This window comes from Siphateles boraxobius, unplaced genomic scaffold (assembly GCF_051911475.1).
Source record: "Siphateles boraxobius isolate OS27281-9 unplaced genomic scaffold, OSU_SipBor_1 3, whole genome shotgun sequence".
In the NCBI taxonomy this organism is placed as follows: domain Eukaryota; kingdom Metazoa; phylum Chordata; class Actinopteri; order Cypriniformes; family Leuciscidae; genus Siphateles; species Siphateles boraxobius.
The window spans coordinates 16,616,063-16,636,521 of NW_027508919.1; the positions used below are offsets into that span (position 1 = coordinate 16,616,063).

Here is a 20,459-nt window from a genome sequence, read left to right on the forward strand (position 1 = left end):
ACATCTTGCATTGTGCGCACACTCCAGTAAAGATATGCAGGCTGTAAAACCAAAGCTATGCAGGTTATAAAATTATATGACAAACATCTGTGAATGAAATATACCTTTTAAATGATCCCTGATTATGTATGGTGAGTCAGTACATTTAATCATTTAATGTGATAAATGGCACACACATATAACTGGTAGTGATTTGACCTACATAGACTTTCAAACAGGTGATCAGAATAGGCTTAAAAAATGAAATGTGATGTAACAACTGTAAGGAACTCAGCTTTTTGGAAATATTAATAATCAATAATATCTTGTTATTATTAATTATAAATATTTGGGTCAGTTAATTGGATTAACTTGATGTGGCTGAATTAATATTACAATCAATTAATCAGTTCTTCCAACGAACTCTTTTGATTATTAATTTATTCTAATAAAGGGTATCTTCCATGGCCACCGAAGAATAATTATTTCTTCGCCTGTACAGTACTTTGAGCCAGTAGCAAAAACCGTGATCGTAAAGTGACTTGTATTGCAAACAAAACAGAACCAAATACATATTATGTACAAGTTTTATTAACTAAATATAGATATTTATATGAATATAAATAAACTAAACAACATACACACATGAATACATAAATAGGTTAGTGATAGGATGAAATTGGAAACCGGAAGAGGGTCTATGAGAAGAACCATCAGAATTTCATTTTCACATTTCATTGAATTGAATACTTGCATTTGTAATGGGAACAATTCTGAAGTTGTTGAAAATTGGATTCGTTGATGGTTACGGCAGTGTCAAGTGGAAGTTGGTTGAGCGTTCTCTTTCTCCAGGAACACATGACTGGTTTGGTGAAGGCCTGGGACTCTGTTGAGGCCACGCCGAGCACCCAGGAGAAGTGAGGAAGTCGGAAGGATGGGTGATTGGAGTCGTTGTTGGTTGGAGTCTTTGTTCCTAAACTCTTGAGATTGTCCTTGGTTCTTTGTGAGAGAGTCATCTCTCTCCTGCCTGAGCCCATATCTGGTTGGAATCGAGGCCTGCTGGGCCCTGGGGCCCCCGTGGAGGGGGAAGGGGGTTCCCCAGTAACACCAGAACAGTGTTCCGGCTGGATGAAAGAACTAAGAGAGGGAGGTCACATGTGGACTGTCTCTAATAAGGCCTGGAGAAGATCCTCCCCTAAGGGTTGAACTCGACCAATCAGAAAGGGGACATGTCTGAGAGGGAAAGTGGCTCTTAGTTGATTTACGGATCTTTGTCCCATAATATGATTATACCTTCATTAATGCTAAAATAGCTATAACACATCCACACTGCATTCTAGAAGAAGGTGATGTACATCAAAGTGTGAGTCATTAAATGAGGATTATTTAGGTAGGAGGCATTATACAGGTGAGGTTACATTGATCGTTAGTTGGTTGTATACCAGGATACATACCATAATATATACCTAATAGTACACGAGACAGTAAACCATTTACACTGTTTCTTTCACAGTTTTATGCATGTTCATTTATAGATCAGTTAGTCTATGATTAACGCAGCAAAGTCTGTTTTAAAGAGGGTTTCTGTTTCATAGTCTCTCTCTTGAGTATGTGGCCACATTCCTCGGAGGTCGTAAAATCTCCTTATCATGCCCTGTAACATGACACTGTTTCTTTCACTTGTGTTTGTTCATTTGGGCTGTGTGAGGAGTTTCATAAACCTTTGTATATAATGAATAAATAGTATGTGTCTGATTGGTCCATACTCCACAGATCCCCCCTCTCGATCGTTGTTGTCCCCCCTCAAGGACAACCACGAGCGAAGTTGGAAGTGCAGAGAGATCGGACACACACTTGTCATAGAAGGCTGGAAGGCCATGTTGGCCTCTGGTTGCTCGTGTCTTCTGGAGCGGTGGTCGTTCCACGGCTGGTGATGTGGACAGTAGCCAAGTCCAGGTCTCTGCAGCAGGTGTTGAGGCAGCAGGTGTTGGGACATTCTGAAGTTCATTAGTTTTGGGGCAGGTGTTTCCTTGTGGTTGGAGGAAGTGGTTAGGCCTCTATGTAGCATAGAGAGGTTTTCAAGCTGACACGGTGCTGGTGGCCGGAGGTCAGAAGGTGGTTGTTAGCCTCTCAGTCACGAGAGGTCTGAAGGATTGAAGTGTTGTTCTGTCCTTATGGTGGTGCCGACGCAAGCTTGCCTAAGCTGGGGTGGGCAAGGAGTCGGAAGCTTGTACCTTACAGGACTCCTCGGGTGAGTCCTGTGCAGGGAGCTATTTTGCGTGTGTCATCGGCTCCAGTAACTCTGAGGCAGGTGCGTCCAGCTGTCCTTGCGGAGCCTCAGATTGACACCGGTGTGAAGGGTATGGAAGAGGATGCTGTCGTTGACAGCCGTGGTCTTCCTGTGGTGTTTGCAGGTTGAGGGTGCTGTCCTCCATGGCTTCTCCAAGGGGCTTGGCTGGTACCTGGGTTGTTGCCATGGTGACAGTTCTGTGCTGGTCCTGGGCATGCTCAGTCCAGCTGCATTGAATCTGGTTCGAACCTCAGTGTCTAGCTGGTCTGTAAGGCTTTGGGCACAGGTCCGCTCCTTGTGGGACGCTGTGATCTATTATGTGAGGTTGTTTACCTTCTGTTTTATACCCATAAGGTGGGGTAAGGAGATGAGAATCTTGATCACCCCGGTGTGGCTGTAACTCTGGCTTGGGTCATGGGTCGTTTGTCCTCTTCTCTCATGGTGCAGTTCCGTTGGCTCCGGTGCCGTCGGATGTCAGCAGCCATGGGTGGAACAGTGTTCCTCAAGATGGCTTGTCAGTCTTTTTGTTCTCCTAACCGGTTAAGGTCAGGTTAAGCAGAGGATCTGCAACATTTTGGCACACCTGTGGTGAGAGACTAATGCATGACCCTAGAAAGTTCAGAGCCACGGTTTAATGGGTTCGCTAGATATGTAGCATAAAGCTAGGTATTTCATGTGTAGCTAGCTAGTGAAGTGTGTATTGTATCCTTATCATCTTAGCTGTGAATGTTAGGAGGCTAAGACTTGTGTGGTTCCGAGAGTATTTCCTGGAAAGGGCATAGCCGAGATGAAATAAATGACTTAAGATGGTTCTTATGACTAAAATATTTCTCTGGACTTAACTGGTGGTTCACTACGGCTTGACGAAGTGAAGAATAGGAGGAAAAAGGACAGCTTTCCTATTCAAATTATGCTTATTATCAATCCTCAGGACTATAGTTATGCCCTAGTAATCGTTGAAGTTACTTGTGTGGCAGGGTCATAAAAATTAGTGCACTTGTTGAAAATAAACAAAATCACAAATAAAGGTGTCTCTGGTTCCTTTCTGGGCCCTATGGGAAATGGAACCACATTTGAACAAGAGAAGAAATGGAAATAAATCATATACATGACAGTATAGACAAGTGAATAGCTGACTGCTATTATTATCGAAGTAAAATAAAAATAAAAAGGACTTAAGTAAGTGATCAAAACAGCCGGAATATTCTGAAATTGAGAGTAATCAATAGCACTAGTGACTAACCTTTAGATTTGCCTGGACCAACACTCCATAGTGGGTCACAGCTGTTGCGTGTTTAAGACCACACCGTGTGTGTCCCTCCAAAGGTTTAGTCAACATGCTGATGAAAATTCTCATAACTATAAGAATTCTTCTCTAGCTACACAGCTTACATGTAATTAAACTTGGGTTTAATTGACAGGGCATCTGCAAATTTAGCCTACAGCGCTCAGCAAGGACTATGCCTAAACTAGTGAAGGTGAAATTCAGCTGAGAAGAATTGAAAGTAAGGAAAGAGAAAAATTAGAAACCCTAAATGGGGTTAAAGAAAGTATTTTAGAATACTTTGCGCTGTATACATAAAAGCTGTAATTAAGGCTTCAAGTAAATGATGCTAACCGCTAACTGTAGAAGTTATTATGTAGCTTAGCCTAAGCTGGATTGATGCTAGGTTAGCTTAGCTTAGCCTAAGCTGGATGTACGCTAGGTTAAGTTAGCTTAGCCACCTAGGCTGGTTTGTTTACAAAATGACGTCACGAGTTAGCACTTCCTGTGACAAGCCGTTGTCATGGGAACCAGTGCATGTCAGAACAATTCAACAGTACCTGAAGAATATCTACACATTTTACTGAGTTATGAATGTTTAAACGGTTTAAAAGGGGGCGCCTATACTTTAAGTCTTTCAAGAACTTGATGTTACATTCAGTAAAATGCTAATGTGTTTTGGCATTTGCTAATTTTACTCATGGAACTCTTCTCTTTACTTTACACAACTTATTCTATTTGTTTACAGAGTAAGGAAATAGATTTGCTGTAAGTCAAAGCTTGTCTAAGCCTATATAGTTACGTCCCTCTCATGCATAAATGCTGACTTTTCAGCGAGTGAACAGTTTTGATCACTAGGTAGCTCTCTGCTTGTGGATGCAGCTAAAAATTTAGGTGAATTACATCAATCTAACAATAATTTGTAGAATTCAGAATTCAGCACTACATGGCAATGCTTAGAGGTTGGAATAATGGGAGGATGCACCATTTCTCCACTGGCTTTTACCATGGCAATGGAAGTAATCATTAGGGCATCAAAATGGGTAGTAGGAGGAGAGCGCTTGGCTTCTGGGATGCGACTACCACCAATCAGAGCATACATGGATGACATGACAACCATGACTACAACGGTAGCCTGCACTAATCGGTTATTGGGGAAGTTAACAGATAATATTGAATGGGCACGAATGCAATTTAAGCCCTCTAAATCAAGGAGCATCTCCATAATTAAAGGCAAGGTAGTAGATAAAACATTCTTCATTAATGGTGAGGCAATACCAACAGTTTCTCAGAAGCCAGTGAAGAGTCTAGGGAGATGGTACGATGGGGATCTAAAGGACACAGTTCGAGTGGGAGAAGTTAGACGACAAGCAGTGGAAGGGTTGAAGAGCATAAACAGCTGTGCTCTACCAGGCAAACTGAAACTCTGGTGCTTTCAGTTTGGTCTACTGCCAAGGTTGCTGTGGCCACTGACTGTGTATGAGGTTTCTTTGACAACAGTGGATAAGCTGGAAGCGTTATTAAGTTCATACATCAGGAAATGGTTGGGAGTTCCACGCTGCCTCAGCAGAGTGGGACTTTATAGTAAAGGAGTATTGCAGCTGCCAGTCTCTGCTTTAACCGAGGAGTTTAAGTGTGCCAAGGTCAGACTGGAAATGACTTTAGCAGAGTCACGTGACAAATGCGTAAGGGAGACAGCCCCTGTGGTAAAAACTGGTAGAAAGTGGTCAGCAAAGAAATCTGTAGTAGAGGCAAAGGCTGACCTTCAAATTGGGGATATCGTGGGACAGGTACAGCATGGAAGAGGGGGTTTTGGGCTCAGTTTAGCTCCTCCTAAATGGCACAAGGCAGGCCCAGCCCAAAGGAGGAAGCTGGTAGTCAACGAGGTGCGAAAGCAGGAGGAGAGGATGAGATGTATAAAGGCCATTTCCCAGGCCAAGCAGGGAGAGTGGATGAGATGGGAGAGTGTGGAACAACGCAAAATGGGCTGGCAAGACCTTTGGTCAATGGAAGAGAGTAGGATCAGTTTCCTTATTAGGTCAACATATGATGTTCTCCCATCACCGCAGAACCTAAACCTCTGGGTAGGAGAGGATCCATCTTGTCCTTTGTGTTCATCACCTGCCACATTAAGGCACATTTTGACAGGATGTAAGGTGGCTCTTAGCCAGGGTCGGTTTACTTGGCGCCATGACCAAGTATTGCGATGTTTGGCTTTAGCATTGGAAGGCAAGCGTAGTATGACCAATAAATTGCCGCCTGTTCTAGCAAAACATTACACGCAGAAGACAATATTCCTCCGCCCAGGCGAGCAACCACCAAGAAAAGGTGCTAACACCAATTTTCGCCCAGGACAACTGGAAGCTGCTAGGGACTGGAAGATGCTGGTTGATCTTGATCAACGGCTTATTTTTCCACCTGAGATTGCCACCACTAACCTACGGCCAGATATTGTTTTGTGGTCTGGATCAGCACGCATTGTTCAACTGATAGAGTTAACAGTGCCATGGGAGGATGCGGTAGATGAGGCATATGAGAGGAAGAAACTGCGGTATGCTCATCTGGCCACTGAAGCAGAACAGCGAGGATGGAGAGTCCAGGTTTATCCAGTGGAAGTGGGTTGTCGTGGTTTTGTGGCACACTCTACAACCCGGTTCCTCAGAGACGTCGGATTCAGTGGCCAAGAGTTGCGTCGTACAGTAAAGAACTTATCTGAAGCAGCAGAAAGGAGCAGCAACTGGCTGTGGTTGAGACGGAAAGATTCTAGCTGGCTGTGTACAGGCCGCCATGCTACGGTTTCGTAGAATTCTTGAAAACTTGAAAGGTCTGTTGGTTTATTTGTATAGGTTGTATAGTATTTACAGTCATTACGTTCCTGTGTATATTGCGTGAATGACGGGTGGTTGGGCAGATATTGTGTTTTGCGGTAGGTGGTATGCCATACGGAACCGTTGCCACTGAAACTGCATATTAACGCACCAGTGGGGCTCGACAGCCTTAGTCAAACGGGTTGGCGCGTATGGTTGGGTTGCGGAGAGATTGTGAGATTGTGGTTAGGTCTCAGCAGCAACTGTTGGTTTATTTGTATAGGTTGTATAGTATTTACAGTCATTACGTTCCTGTATATATTGCGTGAATGACGGGTGGTTGGGCAGATATTGTGTTTTGTGGTAGGTGGTATGCCAAACGGAACCGTTGCCACTGAAACTGCATATTAACGCACCAGTGGGGCTCGACAGCCTTAGTCAAACGGGTTGGCGCGTATGGTTGGGTTGCGGAGAGATTGTGAGATTGTGGTTAGGTCTCAGCAGCAAGAGGGAAGTAGAGGTCAGTAAGCTGGGCTGAGTTGAGTGGGGGACGGAGGGGGGTGACTCTGGGACGCCAGAGTCACTGTCGAGCCCTCTTGAGGTGTCGTGGGCTAGTCGACGAAACACTGAGGACGGAAGGTGCCCACTTGAAGACCCTAGAGATGTTCCCTACTCCGCTCAATCCAGAGGGTTGTTATGGGGGACCGCACTGTGGTTGCAGCCGTTGTGTGTGCTGACGCGCAATACACTGTATTAACACCAGACAGAAGATTCACGTCACTAGATGGAAAGAAGCGTAAATGGATGGAGAAGCATAGGTTACTGTAAAGCTACGTCTTAGTTGGTGATTATCTTGGCGAAAGCCGAGTACAAATCAGCATGAAGTTTTAACATCTACTCTCGTATAACGGAAATCATGTAAGGCCTTTACATTGTAGAAAGGGGAGCATCACCCAGGTCTACGTATATATATAACACTGTCCTGAGCTTTCTTTGTCAGAAACAGGTTTAGCAATACTGCAATTTGGATTTCTTTAACCAAAGCAGGATAGATATCGGTACAGTTTACAAGCTGCTGAGATGAGATTCCTTTGTCAAACAGACTTACGCTTTAATGCTGAACTTACTGATACCAGTTGGAAATCTAAGACTCTTTCACTTACAGTAGAGATGTCAATTCCCGCCATCGTTTTATCTGCATTTAGACAAGCCAGCAACCAGTGATCAAAATGCGTATCGCATGTTGTGTTCCAGTTGGACCGCAATGGTTAAATGCACGCCTGTAGGTTAACAGTAGTTTAAAACTCAGGTGGTTTTCCTACACTATGGCGTCAAGGTATGCCCTATTTGGAGCTAGTGTTTCCTGTAACCCTTCATTGTCATGGAAACTAATGTGTAGCAGTGCCAATTCAACCAGCATGTAGCAAATGTTTGTTTCAAAAGAGTCGTGCATAGTCTGTTGGCAGGTGAGGCTTACACGTCCATTCAAGATTTTCTTTATATCAGTAAAATTCTACTTTTACTAATGCAGAGTCTTGCTGCTCTTTGAGCACACATTTTCATCTACTTTAAAAGTTTTATGTCCTATGTTGACCAGGGACTTTTTAGCAGAGTCTTGCATTGTTTTCATGCTGTGTGCCTTCTGGCTTTGCAGTTCAGAATCAATGGGGTCTTAGGAACCTTTTCTGGGGAGGCCTTCTGTGTTAGAGGCCTTCTGCATCAGGTCATGCATCGTTGAGTGGGCATTGCGTGGGGGCAGGTGAAAATATGGTGACTAACTGGTTTTGGAGGAAAAGTTTCTTGAAGCTGGTGTCCTCCTCCGTCACAGGTTCGTTGTAAGTTCCACAGAAAACTCGTTCGGAGTCGGTGGTGGTAGCACAGGCCCTTCTAGGTCTGTCCTGCTTGGTGTTTGGGCAGGGCCCAGCTGGGCTGGATGTGTCTAGATCAGATGGAGTCTGTCTCGGTGTGCCACACCGGCTGCAGGTGCAGACTGCAGGTGAAAATCAATGTCTCGTGGATTGGCAGGGATGTCTCTGACCTTTCACTTGAGATTGTTGAGTGTCACTTCATGTGCCATTTCAGGGATTGTCTGAGTTACCTTTTCCTCCTGCAGCTGCAGGGGCTCTCAGGACACTGTCTGGTGAAGTGTTAAGCCGAGGGCTTTGGCTCCTCCCCCCCTTTGTGCAGGGCTGGGGAAGCTTACGCTGCTAATGTGAAGGTCAGCAGGGTCCATCTTTCTTGTGTGGTCCATTTGCAGTGGGTTGGACTGTTGCAGCTCTCTTTGGACCACATGGAGTGCGTCAATAATGTTACAGCATCGCTAAGTCAGTGTTCGGACTTCCGCTGCACATTGATGGCTTTAGCTCTCTTTGAGTTCAACCATTTCTTTAAGTTCTTTGAGTGAAACAGTTCTTTACCCGTCGGTTTGCAGGTGCTCAGAGCTGTCGTCCGCCTGAAAACTGATGATCTCTTTCAGTTGCTCTGCTCTGTCAGGGTCCTTGCATCTGTCCTGTGCCTTCTCCCGTTGAGCAGGGTTCGTTCTCTGTGGAGTCCTGTGGCTGGCAGCGTTAGTTCATTTACCTCCTGTTTGAGGCCTGCGGGAGCATGGCCAAGGAGAAGATAATGCTGGTCAGCTCTTGGTGGCTCAGGCTGGGTGTCAGACGTCTGCTTTCATTGTTGCCTAACTGTTCCTTCCTCTGCCGTGGCAGGTCGTTGCCTGCTTCAGGCTGAAGGATGTCCATGACACTGCTCTGCCGGGTCTTCAGGTGGTCCTGGTGGCAGGGCTGGGTGTCTGAGGCCTACTGGAACACTTGTGGGAACACGAGAGAGAAATGGCAAAGGCAAATGCAAGTTTCTACAGAGGTGGTGAGCTATCTGTGTGGGAGAATGGCTACGTGGAGCAGCTAGAATTTAGTGTTGGTGAGCACACACAACAAAAAAAAAAGTTTTGAGTATCTTAGTTGACGTGCTTTAAGCAGCATCGACTGATGACTGGGCTCTTACATGTCATAACCTATTACTCAAAAATGCTGATGGTTCTTCTCACATGTTGTGCTACGAGAGTAACAGATAGAGCAAAACCAAAATAAAACAATGGGATGAAACCAGAAAAGAAGAGGAAGAAAGGAGTGTTTTACCTATTTAGGTTTAGCTAGGAGACATAGGTAAACAGGAGTCACTTATGGGTTATGCTACTGTTAGACTAAGCTACCAGGGACACATCAGACATCTCAAGGTCCAAAAGAAGAAGAAGAAACAATGGGAAGTGTTTCCAGTTCTGTCTGGGGCCTACTGTGCGTTTGTGTTTAGCCGTACTTCATGTACTTAGCTTGGTGCTAAGGAGTGAGGATGGGTAAAACACAGACAGGAAGTAGGATATTAATGACCTGTGTAACTCGCTATGGAAACAACAGTCGCTAGATATTGTAATCCTATAGAGAGAGAGAAGATGAGGATAGTGACTAGTGATCTAAAATAAGGTAAAGGTAAAGTTAGAACGTCCTTATAGCTCTAAGAAAACTAAAAGGAAAGGGAAGCGTATCAAGTAATTTAATTAAATTTCAAATTTAGTTAAGCCCTTCTTTTTTTCTTTAGCTGAATATAAGAATTCAGGCTGAAACAAACGTAAATAACTAAATTGAAATAAAATAAAATAAAAATAAAAAAATGTATGTAAACATTGTGTGTTCTCATAGCTCTGGTAACTAGAGGGGAACTTGACTAAGCAAATTGATTTAAGTAAATTCCCAATTTAATTAAATTCAATATAACTGAATAGGACTATTCAGGCTCAACAGGTGTAAATACACAAAATAAAATAGGGGTAGATTTAAGTAAAAATAAAAGAAACACAAATAAAAACCCAAAGTATCTGGGTTTCAATCTGAAAGTGAAACCAAGAGGAAGGGGTCGAGAGAGAGAAAGAGAGAGAGAAGAGGGTGGTTTAACCCTCTTATGAGACGTGCTTCGTGAAGCTCTGACACCAGGGTGAATCATTCGTCTCAAATCATTCGGAGTGTATCACTGGTAAGGTCACGTGATTTTATTAAACTGGGCTTCGTTACGCGCCATAGCTGTTTCGAAATTTTTTAAATTTCAACGGTTCGTGAACCATTGTGTATCTGGTCTCTATGTGATCTCGTATCACTTTATAGATTCGTACACATTTAATGACGCATTTGATAAAGGGTCTGATTGACTTTCAAGTCAAGCTTTCATAAAACGAGCCCTACGGTTTACTAAGATATTATGCCTTGAAAGACACCTCATATTAAACGATATTAGGTAGCTCGCGGATTGCCATTACCTGATTACACCTTTTGATAAAACCTTTGCGATTGGTTTGTAAAAGGTGTTCCGTTGATTTGAGTTTCCGCTACACTTCCACTGTTTTGACCAGCAGGGGTCGCCAGCGAGGGCGCTTCAAACAAAGAATCATTTGTGACTCAGTTGACTCCTTTGATTCAAAGCCTCGAAGAGCTTTGACTCTCATTACTCGTGTTCAAATCACTCAGTTCAAATCACGCAAAATCTATAGTCTTTGGTTTAAGGTTACACTTTACGCTCTAACGTGTCTAAGTTTTTAGGCGGTGCTAAAACTATCACTCGAGGTAGAGGGTTTTACTTGTAAGTCATGCGTGTAAGTTAGGATTGAGGGAGCTATTGGCTACAACCGTCGCTTGTTTACACGAGGGTCTGTGAGATTGGTGCTGTTGTCAGAAAAACTAGATAGGAACGCCTGCTCGCGTTCCGGACGCAATGCCAACCAACAACACAGATCGGCCGGAGCAGCGGTCGAGCTGTGCTGACAGTTTGCACTGAGTCTCTCGCTTAGACACGACGTTGCGTGTGAGTGACTCTTTTTAACAAATCAAAACAGCACCATTCTTTCACAGACAATGGCAAATTACTAGTTAGCTAAGCTAGAATTTATACCACTAATTCGACGCGATTGTTTCATATGAGCGCTTCAGCGGTTTAATATGAATACAATGACGTAACGCATAATAAGGCCTTAATCGGTGATTGAGGAACATCGCTCAGATCACATTCAAAAATGCTGAAAATGGAGATTTCTTCGTCCATATCAGGTTAATTAGTTCTGGTACCATTTATGCGCGCGGCTAATCTGAGATTTCTTCATCAGAGAAGGCTTATGCTCGATTTATATCTGAAATTAGGCTTTCTTCGCTAATATCAGGAGTTTCTTATCGTACGATTTAAATATGCATTATAGCATTTGTGAACTTTCTGCCATTCGTAGGAAGGCATATTCAAGCTATAGTTTTGCTGATTTACTCAGAAACTTGTACGTGCATGTATGAGATGTTAATAAAACTTATGGGACAACATATGATTGATTACTGTCTGCTTGCATACAATGTTTAATATGATGCCTTAAAATTCTCCACCATATATGTAAGGAACTCAGCTTTTTGGAAATATTAATAATCAATAATATCTTGTTATTATTAATTATAAATATTTGGGTCAGTTAATTGGATTAACTTGATGTGGCTGAATTAATATTACAATCAATTAATCAGTTCTTCCAACGAACTCTTTTGATTATTAATTTATTCTAATAAAGGGTATCTTCCATGGCCACCGAAGAATAATTATTTCTTCGCCTGTACAGTACTTTGAGCCAGTAGCAAAAACCGTGATCGTAAAGTGACTTGTATTGCAAACAAAACAGAACCAAATACATATTATGTACAAGTTTTATTAACTAAATATAGATATTTATATGAATATAAATAAACTAAACAACATACACACATGAATACATAAATAGGTTAGTGATAGGATGAAATTGGAAACCGGAAGAGGGTCTATGAGAAGAACCATCAGAATTTCATTTTCACATTTCATTGAATTGAATACTTGCATTTGTAATGGGAACAATTCTTGAAGTTGTTGAAAATTGGAGTCGTTGATGGTTACGGCAGTGTCAAGTGGAAGTTGGTTGAGCGTTCTCTTTCTCCAGGAACACATGACTGGTTTGGTGAAGGCCTGGGACTCTGTTGAGGCCACGCCGAGCACCCAGGAGAAGTGAGGAAGTCGGAAGGATGGGTGATTGGAGTCGTTGTTGGTTGGAGTCTTTGTTCCTAAACTCTTGAGATTGTCCTTGGTTCTTTGTGAGAGAGTCATCTCTCTCCTGCCTGAGCCCATATCTGGTTGGAATCGAGGCCTGCTGGGCCCTGGGGCCCCCGTGGAGGGGGAAGGGGGTTCCCCAGTAACACCAGAACAGTGTTCCGGCTGGATGAAAGAACTAAGAGAGGGAGGTCACATGTGGACTGTCTCTAATAAGGCCTGGAGAAGATCCTCCCCTAAGGGTTGAACTCGACCAATCAGAAAGGGGACATGTCTGAGAGGGAAAGTGGCTCTTAGTTGATTTACGGATCTTTGTCCCATAATATGATTATACCTTCATTAATGCTAAAATAGCTATAACACATCCACACTGCATTCTAGAAGAAGGTGATGTACATCAAAGTGTGAGTCATTAAATGAGGATTATTTAGGTAGGAGGCATTATACAGGTGAGGTTACATTGATCGTTAGTTGGTTGTATACCAGGATACATACCATAATATATACCTAATAGTACACGAGACAGTAAACCATTTACACTGTTTCTTTCACAGTTTTATGCATGTTCATTTATAGATCAGTTAGTCTATGATTAACGCAGCAAAGTCTGTTTTAAAGAGGGTTTCTGTTTCATAGTCTCTCTCTTGAGTATGTGGCCACATTCCTCGGAGGTCGTAAAATCTCCTTATCATGCCCTGTAACATGACACTGTTTCTTTCACTTGTGTTTGTTCATTTGGGCTGTGTGAGGAGTTTCATAAACCTTTGTATATAATGAATAAATAGTATGTGTCTGATTGGTCCATACCCTACACAACATAGGAAGTACTCCTTTTATACAGATAGGAGGGGAGCGAAGAAGTGCTGATGCGATGACAGGCAGAACAACGCTGACTGCTTACACTGTCTGTCTCAGACACTAACCTTCTGGCCCTGTCAAAATATCTGACTGTCAGACAGAGAGCAATGCATGGTCAGGCAAAGAGAGGAGCGAGGCAGAGAGAGCGTCTGGAGTTAGAAAGACAGACTGAGAGAGGAAGAAATGTAGAGTGTGCGAGGCGCCTGTCACATCCCTCCATTGTGCAGTTTCCTCTTGGCACTTGTTTTTGTATACACACATGTCAGTAAAATACTCGTAACACACATTAGGTTAGGACACACAAAAGAGAACGATCTGCAAATAAGAGACTTCCTGTTTGATCCAAACGCCTGTCTGCCTCCACATAGGTCAGGGCTTTTTTGAATACAGAATAATAATGGAGGAAAAAATAAGATTTGCCAAGGTGCAGTTCTATGGGTCTATGAGTTTGTATTGTGTTCAACAAACGGGGAACTTGTGAATGTGATTGATACTTTTTCTAAATAGCACTGGTGTAAAGTTAGTCATGCTTCTTTTTATCTCTTTGTCGGCTACAGTATATTCAGAGTGAATTTATTTTTCTTTCAGAAAGGAATGAATACTGGGTTGATTAGTGAGGTTGTGCAATGAGCGAGACATAAAGTGATGAAAGAGTGACTACTAGTGTACACCAAGAGTAAAATAAATGCCAGGAAAGAGGTTTTCTTCACTGACCTTGATTTGAAATGACTTTAATAACAAATGCCAATGTGAAGAAAAACTCAGGAATCAGTATTTTAGCCATCTTTATTTTATTTGTTTCTTTATAAAACATTTAGTAAGTCTCCAGTAAATATTTCTCAGGGTAGTCTAGTCAGTTTTTGCTCTAAAAAACCCATACACAACTCATAAATTAATAATAATAATAATAATAATAATAATAATAATAATAATAATAATAATAATTTCACCATAATTGCCGAGAAGAAAATATATAGTTAGCCTAATTGAAAACACGTTGTCAATGGTTTACAATTAACAACAGTTAACAATGTTGAAATATCTAGGCCTTCACCAGTTTGTCATCACGTCAAACTAAAATTGATTATCATTTACATTTATAGCGTGGTCATTTGTCTTTCTCTGGAACATAATTCGGCAGCAAACGGGCTAATTATTGTCATAGTAAGAAGCTTTTGTTGGCGGGCAGGTTACTAAATAGATCCAATTTGTCTACTGTAGCCTATTTACATTGTGTTTTTTCTAACTCTGCATAAGAGGGCGCTATACATCCATATACAGTAAATGCCGTAATCTGTGAAAACCCACCCTGCACTTCAACTTTCCCCCTGCATGACCTCACACCTCAATTTCGCTGCAAGCGGCTAAAACAGAGCGCTGCCATTGCAATCAACAAATCTGTTTTACAGAGCTGCGCGCGCTTGCAGTGAAGATGGGTGTGAGGAAACACGCTGCTCTGCGCTCGCTTGCCTGACGTCACCCCGGCGCGCGCTTCCATAGATGAGAGCGCGAGAGTACAGTGACAGCGCCTCGTCCACTGTACGCTACACTGCTCAGCACTATCTCAGGCTATACTCGAGAAACGGCAGCAGATCATGGAATGTGACTAGGCAACATTCCGCTTTATTTCAGGTCGGTCGTCCTCCCTGCACTCACGGGGTCCAGTTGGCTACTTTAAGTCCACCGTTCCCATTATTAACCAATTGATCACTGCCCCCCTGATCCGTGAATCACATTGGGAGCTTTACAATTTGTATTAATTATTCCTCGAGTTTTTATCCCACTCTAACGGTTCGACTCTGACTACAAGCTGAGGCTCGATAACTGGATTTTATCGGTTGAACAATAGGCGACTGCTGTTGTCTGGATATTAAAATTTACTCTTGGATTATTGTCTCAGCATCATGAATACGAGTGGTGAGTAAATTCTTGCCATTGTTACCTTGGTCTAATTGCAAAGATTTCAACTTTATCTTGACCTTGTAAAATTAGAGCAGTTAGTATTATTCTGGTGTCTTATTCAAGCGTTTGACCTCTTGCTCCTGGCATGTCCCAAAAATACATTCTCAACGAATCAGGTATTTGAAATAATGATAATAATTGTAATAACAATATAAAAATATAATAATAGGCTATTAGTAATAATTCTTTATTTATTCTTCTTATCAATATAATGCCATTTTACCAATAACAATAATAATTATAATATTTTTTATTATTATTCAGTTACAAATGAGTCTTGTGCTCAGGATTGGTGAGTAGGACTGTTATTCCTTCAAAACTGACTTTGGTCATCAAATAAATTGTCCAGAAGTTGATATTTCAACTAGATGTTTGACCGTTTTGCACAAGCTGAACCGAACTGAAAAAGCTGTTGAAAATGATCCTGACACAATATGCCAATTTGGAGATCAAATGTCTTGTGAAAGGATGTTATGAAAACTTAGACACACTCTGGTGACCAGTGGGTCCAGTTTGGTGCCAGTCAGATATGCTTAGTGTCATTAATTTAGCTCTCATCCAATCATAAAAGCATTAATGAAATCATGATGTCTGATTACATGCTGTATAAATCTGTTATATGAAAAGACACACACCAACAGAGAATATAAAACAGAGAGGTGGCCAGTGCAAGATCATGTTGGTGACCAGCTCTCCTTTGAGGCTTGTGCTTCAGTCAGCTGATGCTGCAAGGGCATGACCGCTACATCTCATAATGATCCTTTTATGAGAAAAGTTCAGCAGAACTTTAAAAAACAGAGCTGTTTTACTGTTTGTTTATGCGTACTTGGCAAATGCCTTGCTGTTCTGTGATTAGAAATGGTTTGCATTCTTGCAGCAAACCTTTAAATTGCATTTTCTGCTGATGAGCGGACAGACAAGCTTTGCCCACGTGTGTCCCACTCTCTGAACTAATCCACCCCTTAGTTCAGGACACAGTTCACAGCACCAGCTCACTCTGATAAAACAATGTCACATCAGCCAATTGAGCTTGCCTTAATCATTCTTTCAAAGCATTTTGCCTGTCAGCTGGGGTTGGGGCTGCTACCAGCGTGTTACCGTATGGAGAGTGAGTGTTTTAAAATGCAGACAGATGGCAAGGGAATGAGTGCAGTGGCCGAGCTGTGTCTCATGGCAAAAAAGGGCTAGCTGGAGAGCCACCAACAAATGAACAGGCATGCCTGGTCCACAAGAGACCTGGAGTGTTTTGCTGAACATTCACGTAAAGCTCATGACATAATCGAACATTTTTTACTTTACAAATAGACATGCTTTTTTTTTTTTTAAGTAGAAAGTCCCTACTGACATCAAGTCTAAAACTTACCTGATATAGTCACTCATGCAGACACATGACATTTGAATGGAGCAGTAACCATGCACAATGGCGTGTTGAACACTACATTGGGCATGATAGCCTTAAGCCAGTGAAAATGCCGAGCAATTACACAGAGGTCACTTGGTCTCTCTTCATTTGCTGCGCCCTGCGTTTCTTATGGTCAACTGCCATTATCAACTGCCCTCTATTTTCTGCACCACTGAGAGAATAGACAGACAAGTGAGTAGCGGAATGCTCCCTCAATCTGTTCTCCATTCCCTGTGCTTTCTGTCTTTCTTTCTCTTTGTTCTCCTGTTTGATTCTCCTGCCTTCAGCAGAGTGAATATCAAAGATTTCTGTGCCTTAAAGATTAGTAAGTAATAGATAGTGATTGTTTATTAGGAAGGGCGTAGGAAGGATTAGAAAAGGAGAGTAGGGTGACCATAAAATCCTGGCTCTTTAATATTGTTTAAGTGATGTACCAATCTGCCAATGAATGTGAATGTGAGTCCAGCCTAAGGTCCCTGAAGTTGTCCTACCCTGCTCCTCCTGTGTCAGCATTCGCGACTCAGCATCCCTCACATCAATCACACGCTAGCACACACATTTACAGAAGTGCCTCTGTCTCCACTGTCCTGTCATGCCTGCCCTGTGGAGAGAAATGAGGTGGAACCCAGTTTGCCCTTCAGTGTTCAGACCTCGTAAACACCAACAGTTATCTGTAACCACAGCACCATTTTTAGCCTTTACAGCCATCTGAAAAAAAAATTCATGCACTTCTTTCTGTTGATAATAAAATGAGCATGAATCAATATTAGGAACAAACAGAAGCAATTTAATTAACTGTCATGATATTAGCATATAGAATAAGTTTATTATGTGTTATCTGCTCATAAAAGAAAACATTGGATTAATTTACTGTCATTATAACAAAGCCCTCTATTCATCACAAAAAAATGCCTATAAATGATATGCAGGATTGACTTGTAAAGTTTGCTTAGTAGCCCTCAGTAATAATGTTTTTTAATTATTTTAGGTTGTTAATTGGAATGCAGTGTTCCATGAAGAACTTTTTTACTCAAAAAGGTTATTAATACTAGAAAAAGTCTTTATTTTAAAAATGGTTCACTAAAAGGTTCTTTGGAGAACCCAAAATGGTTCTTTTATGGCATTGTTGTAACCATCCACCCCCCACCCCCCATACTCTATTTTTAAGAGTATAGGGTACTAGAGTAGCGCCCAGTTAACATTTGGTTGTTTGGATGAATTTTTTTAAATCAAATGATTATTTCCAAAAAAGTGGAGGTTACGAACTTAAAAATTGCCCAGTTATAATGGTGGCTCCCCTGATAAAACTTCATGCACTATGCATCTGCCTTGATGCTATATATCTGCATAATGCATTAGCTCTACCTGGGAGTTGATTTGATCTGAGCTTGTGTGTCAGCAGACGTAGACCCACTATGGCACCGTAAACACACTCTCATTCCATCTGGAGTGCAGTCCGGTTCAGCGTCAGCACCCACTTGTCATTCCTGTAGCCCAACGTTATGATTTAGCAGCACTGGGAACAAAAGAGAAACACCATCATATTAACACTCGTCAAGGTTGAATTTCCTACAGATCCTTTCTGAAGATTTAATTCACCAAACATTTCTCCTGGCTTACATATACAGGCCAATATGCAGGCTCTTTCTACAGGACCATGTTGATGAAAGCCAGTAGATGGACACAGGCTTTTGACTGTCAGTCCAGTACAACACACACAAACATGCTGGGTTGTTTTAACCGATCTTTGGGTCAAATATGGACAATCCCAGCCGTTGGGTTAAATTTTTACATTACATTTTTAACCCAACATTTGGGTTTTTCCATATTTGACCCCAAATTGGGTTATAACAACCCAGCATTTTTAGAGCAAGGCACATGCTACAGAAAGTCTTTTTTTCAAGGAAAGAGTACTACTTGTAGTGTGTGGATGTGCTGACTGGATTGTGGCTCCTTATATTAAAACAATGGAAAATGAATTGCTACTTAATTAGAAACTTAGCTTTGACAAACAGATATTTGCAGTTTTAATTGTTTCTGCACAACCTCTTAATCATTGCTCAACGTTTTTACTTTATAAACCGCTAAGGATGGCCTTTTCATAAAAAGATTTTGTGCTCTTCTGTGTTATTTATCTTCTCTTCAGTCTCCAGTTTCTATCAGTCCAGTCAACCCAGTTCCTATCAGAGTGATTTTGGCAAGCTCTGTTAGTGGGCCAAGCTTATAACCCAGAATATTTGGTTTCCTGTACAGTGTCCTCTGTCTCTACTCAATGACCAATGCTAAATTGTAACTGACTAAAGGCTTTTCCTGCTGTCCATTAAACATCCAAGGAACCATCTACTGCCAACTAAGTCATGAAGGTATTGATAACTCATAGAGTGACACTAGGGATGTTCATCCAGTGACCCTGACCCAACACATTTCTCTAAACTTAGTTGAAATCCCAAATCATTAGTAACCCCTGAGAGCAGATCGAAGCAAGTCCTTGAGGCCCTCAGACCTCATTCTGTCTGACCTTGTGTTTGGCTGGTTTGAGTGATCATTTTTCTGACAGGGTCAGTTCAGCTCCTGTCGCTACAGCAGCATTGGCTTGAATGTAGCAGTAGACATATATCAAAATTAGTCAGGTTCTCCAGAGGCCCATGTCTACTACTGTACTGCAAACAGGTTTTTGAATTCTCTAAGGGGCAGTTTATACTGTTTTAAATTAAAAATGGAAACTTTTTATGCGTTTTGGCCGAGCATTTACACGACAACTGCATTTTGAAAATGCAAACTTTTGAAAATGGGTTTCAAAATCGTCTCCGTGTAACCTACAAAAATGCACATTTGTGAAAAAGTGACATTTTTTTTACTGACTGAAATTATGCGTTCAGTCTATAGACCTTATGTAGCCCCACCTCTTTTTTAGCTCTCCGATCCTTGAGTTCTGTCTTCTGGTTTGTATTTTAACAACATGAAAGATCGTTTGGATTATTTAATGAACCGCTCGTTTTAAAATGTACCCGGTCTACTGACATTTGTTACGACATCCGTTTCAAATATTACAATGCTCTTGATACATTTTGTTAACTCTACAACAAGTAAATCAACTTCACCAGCTAATTACTCTTGCAGCGATGGTATACAAATATAAAGATCTACAGCAAAACAGAAGTTCAAACACAAAATTCCAAAGATAATAATGGCTTAACAAATTGTGATACTTTTTAAGATATGCTACCATTCAAAAGTGGGTCAGTAAGATTAAAAAAAAACTTTTATTCTCACACACACACACACACACACACACACACACACACACACACACACACACACACACACACACACACACACACACACACACACACACACACACACACACACACACACACACACACACACACACTGACCCCAAGTCCGACCCCAAACTTTTGCATGATAGATACCGTATTTGTTAAGCCATATTCATCCCATCAAATTTTCCTGCCAAATGTATCACAGTAAATTATAAAAATATCAGATTCTATATTGATTTAGATAATGTGGAATCAATATATATATTTTTGTACATTTATACATTTGTTATTTCTATGCTGTTACAACCACCAGAAACGCATTTAGTACTGGTCAGAATTATTCTTGTCGGAAGTAAGAGTTCTGGCTCTACTAAGGAAACAGGAGTGTTACTTAGCCAATAATTATATCACTGGATTTAAAGGTCTTCACTCGGTGCTCATTACTGTGAAGGATAAGTGGACTCTGTCTGGCCACAAGGTCTTGTTTACACCTCTGTTCTGCCTGGCTATGGAGGAATTG

General features: G+C 41.6%; 1 protein-coding gene across 6 annotated transcripts in view; it reads left to right on the forward strand.

Moving 5' to 3' along the window:
* Positions 1 to 14,624: 14,624 nt before the first annotated feature.
* The window catches only part of ablim3 (actin binding LIM protein family, member 3), a 66,339-nt gene continuing 60,504 nt past the window's right edge, over positions 14,625 to 20,459 (forward strand). For 4 of the 6 annotated variants that reach the window (XR_013210376.1, XR_013210377.1, XR_013210378.1 and 1 more), the window contains exon 1: positions 14,625 to 15,211. Coding sequence is in view for 1 of the 6 variants with exons in the window: in XM_077248018.1 (XP_077104133.1) it covers positions 15,199 to 15,211 (13 nt within the window). In the remaining 5 variants the exon portion in view is untranslated. The remainder of the gene's footprint in view (positions 15,212 to 20,459) is intronic. The other 2 variants (XR_013210380.1, XR_013210379.1) reach the window with 2 other exon arrangements.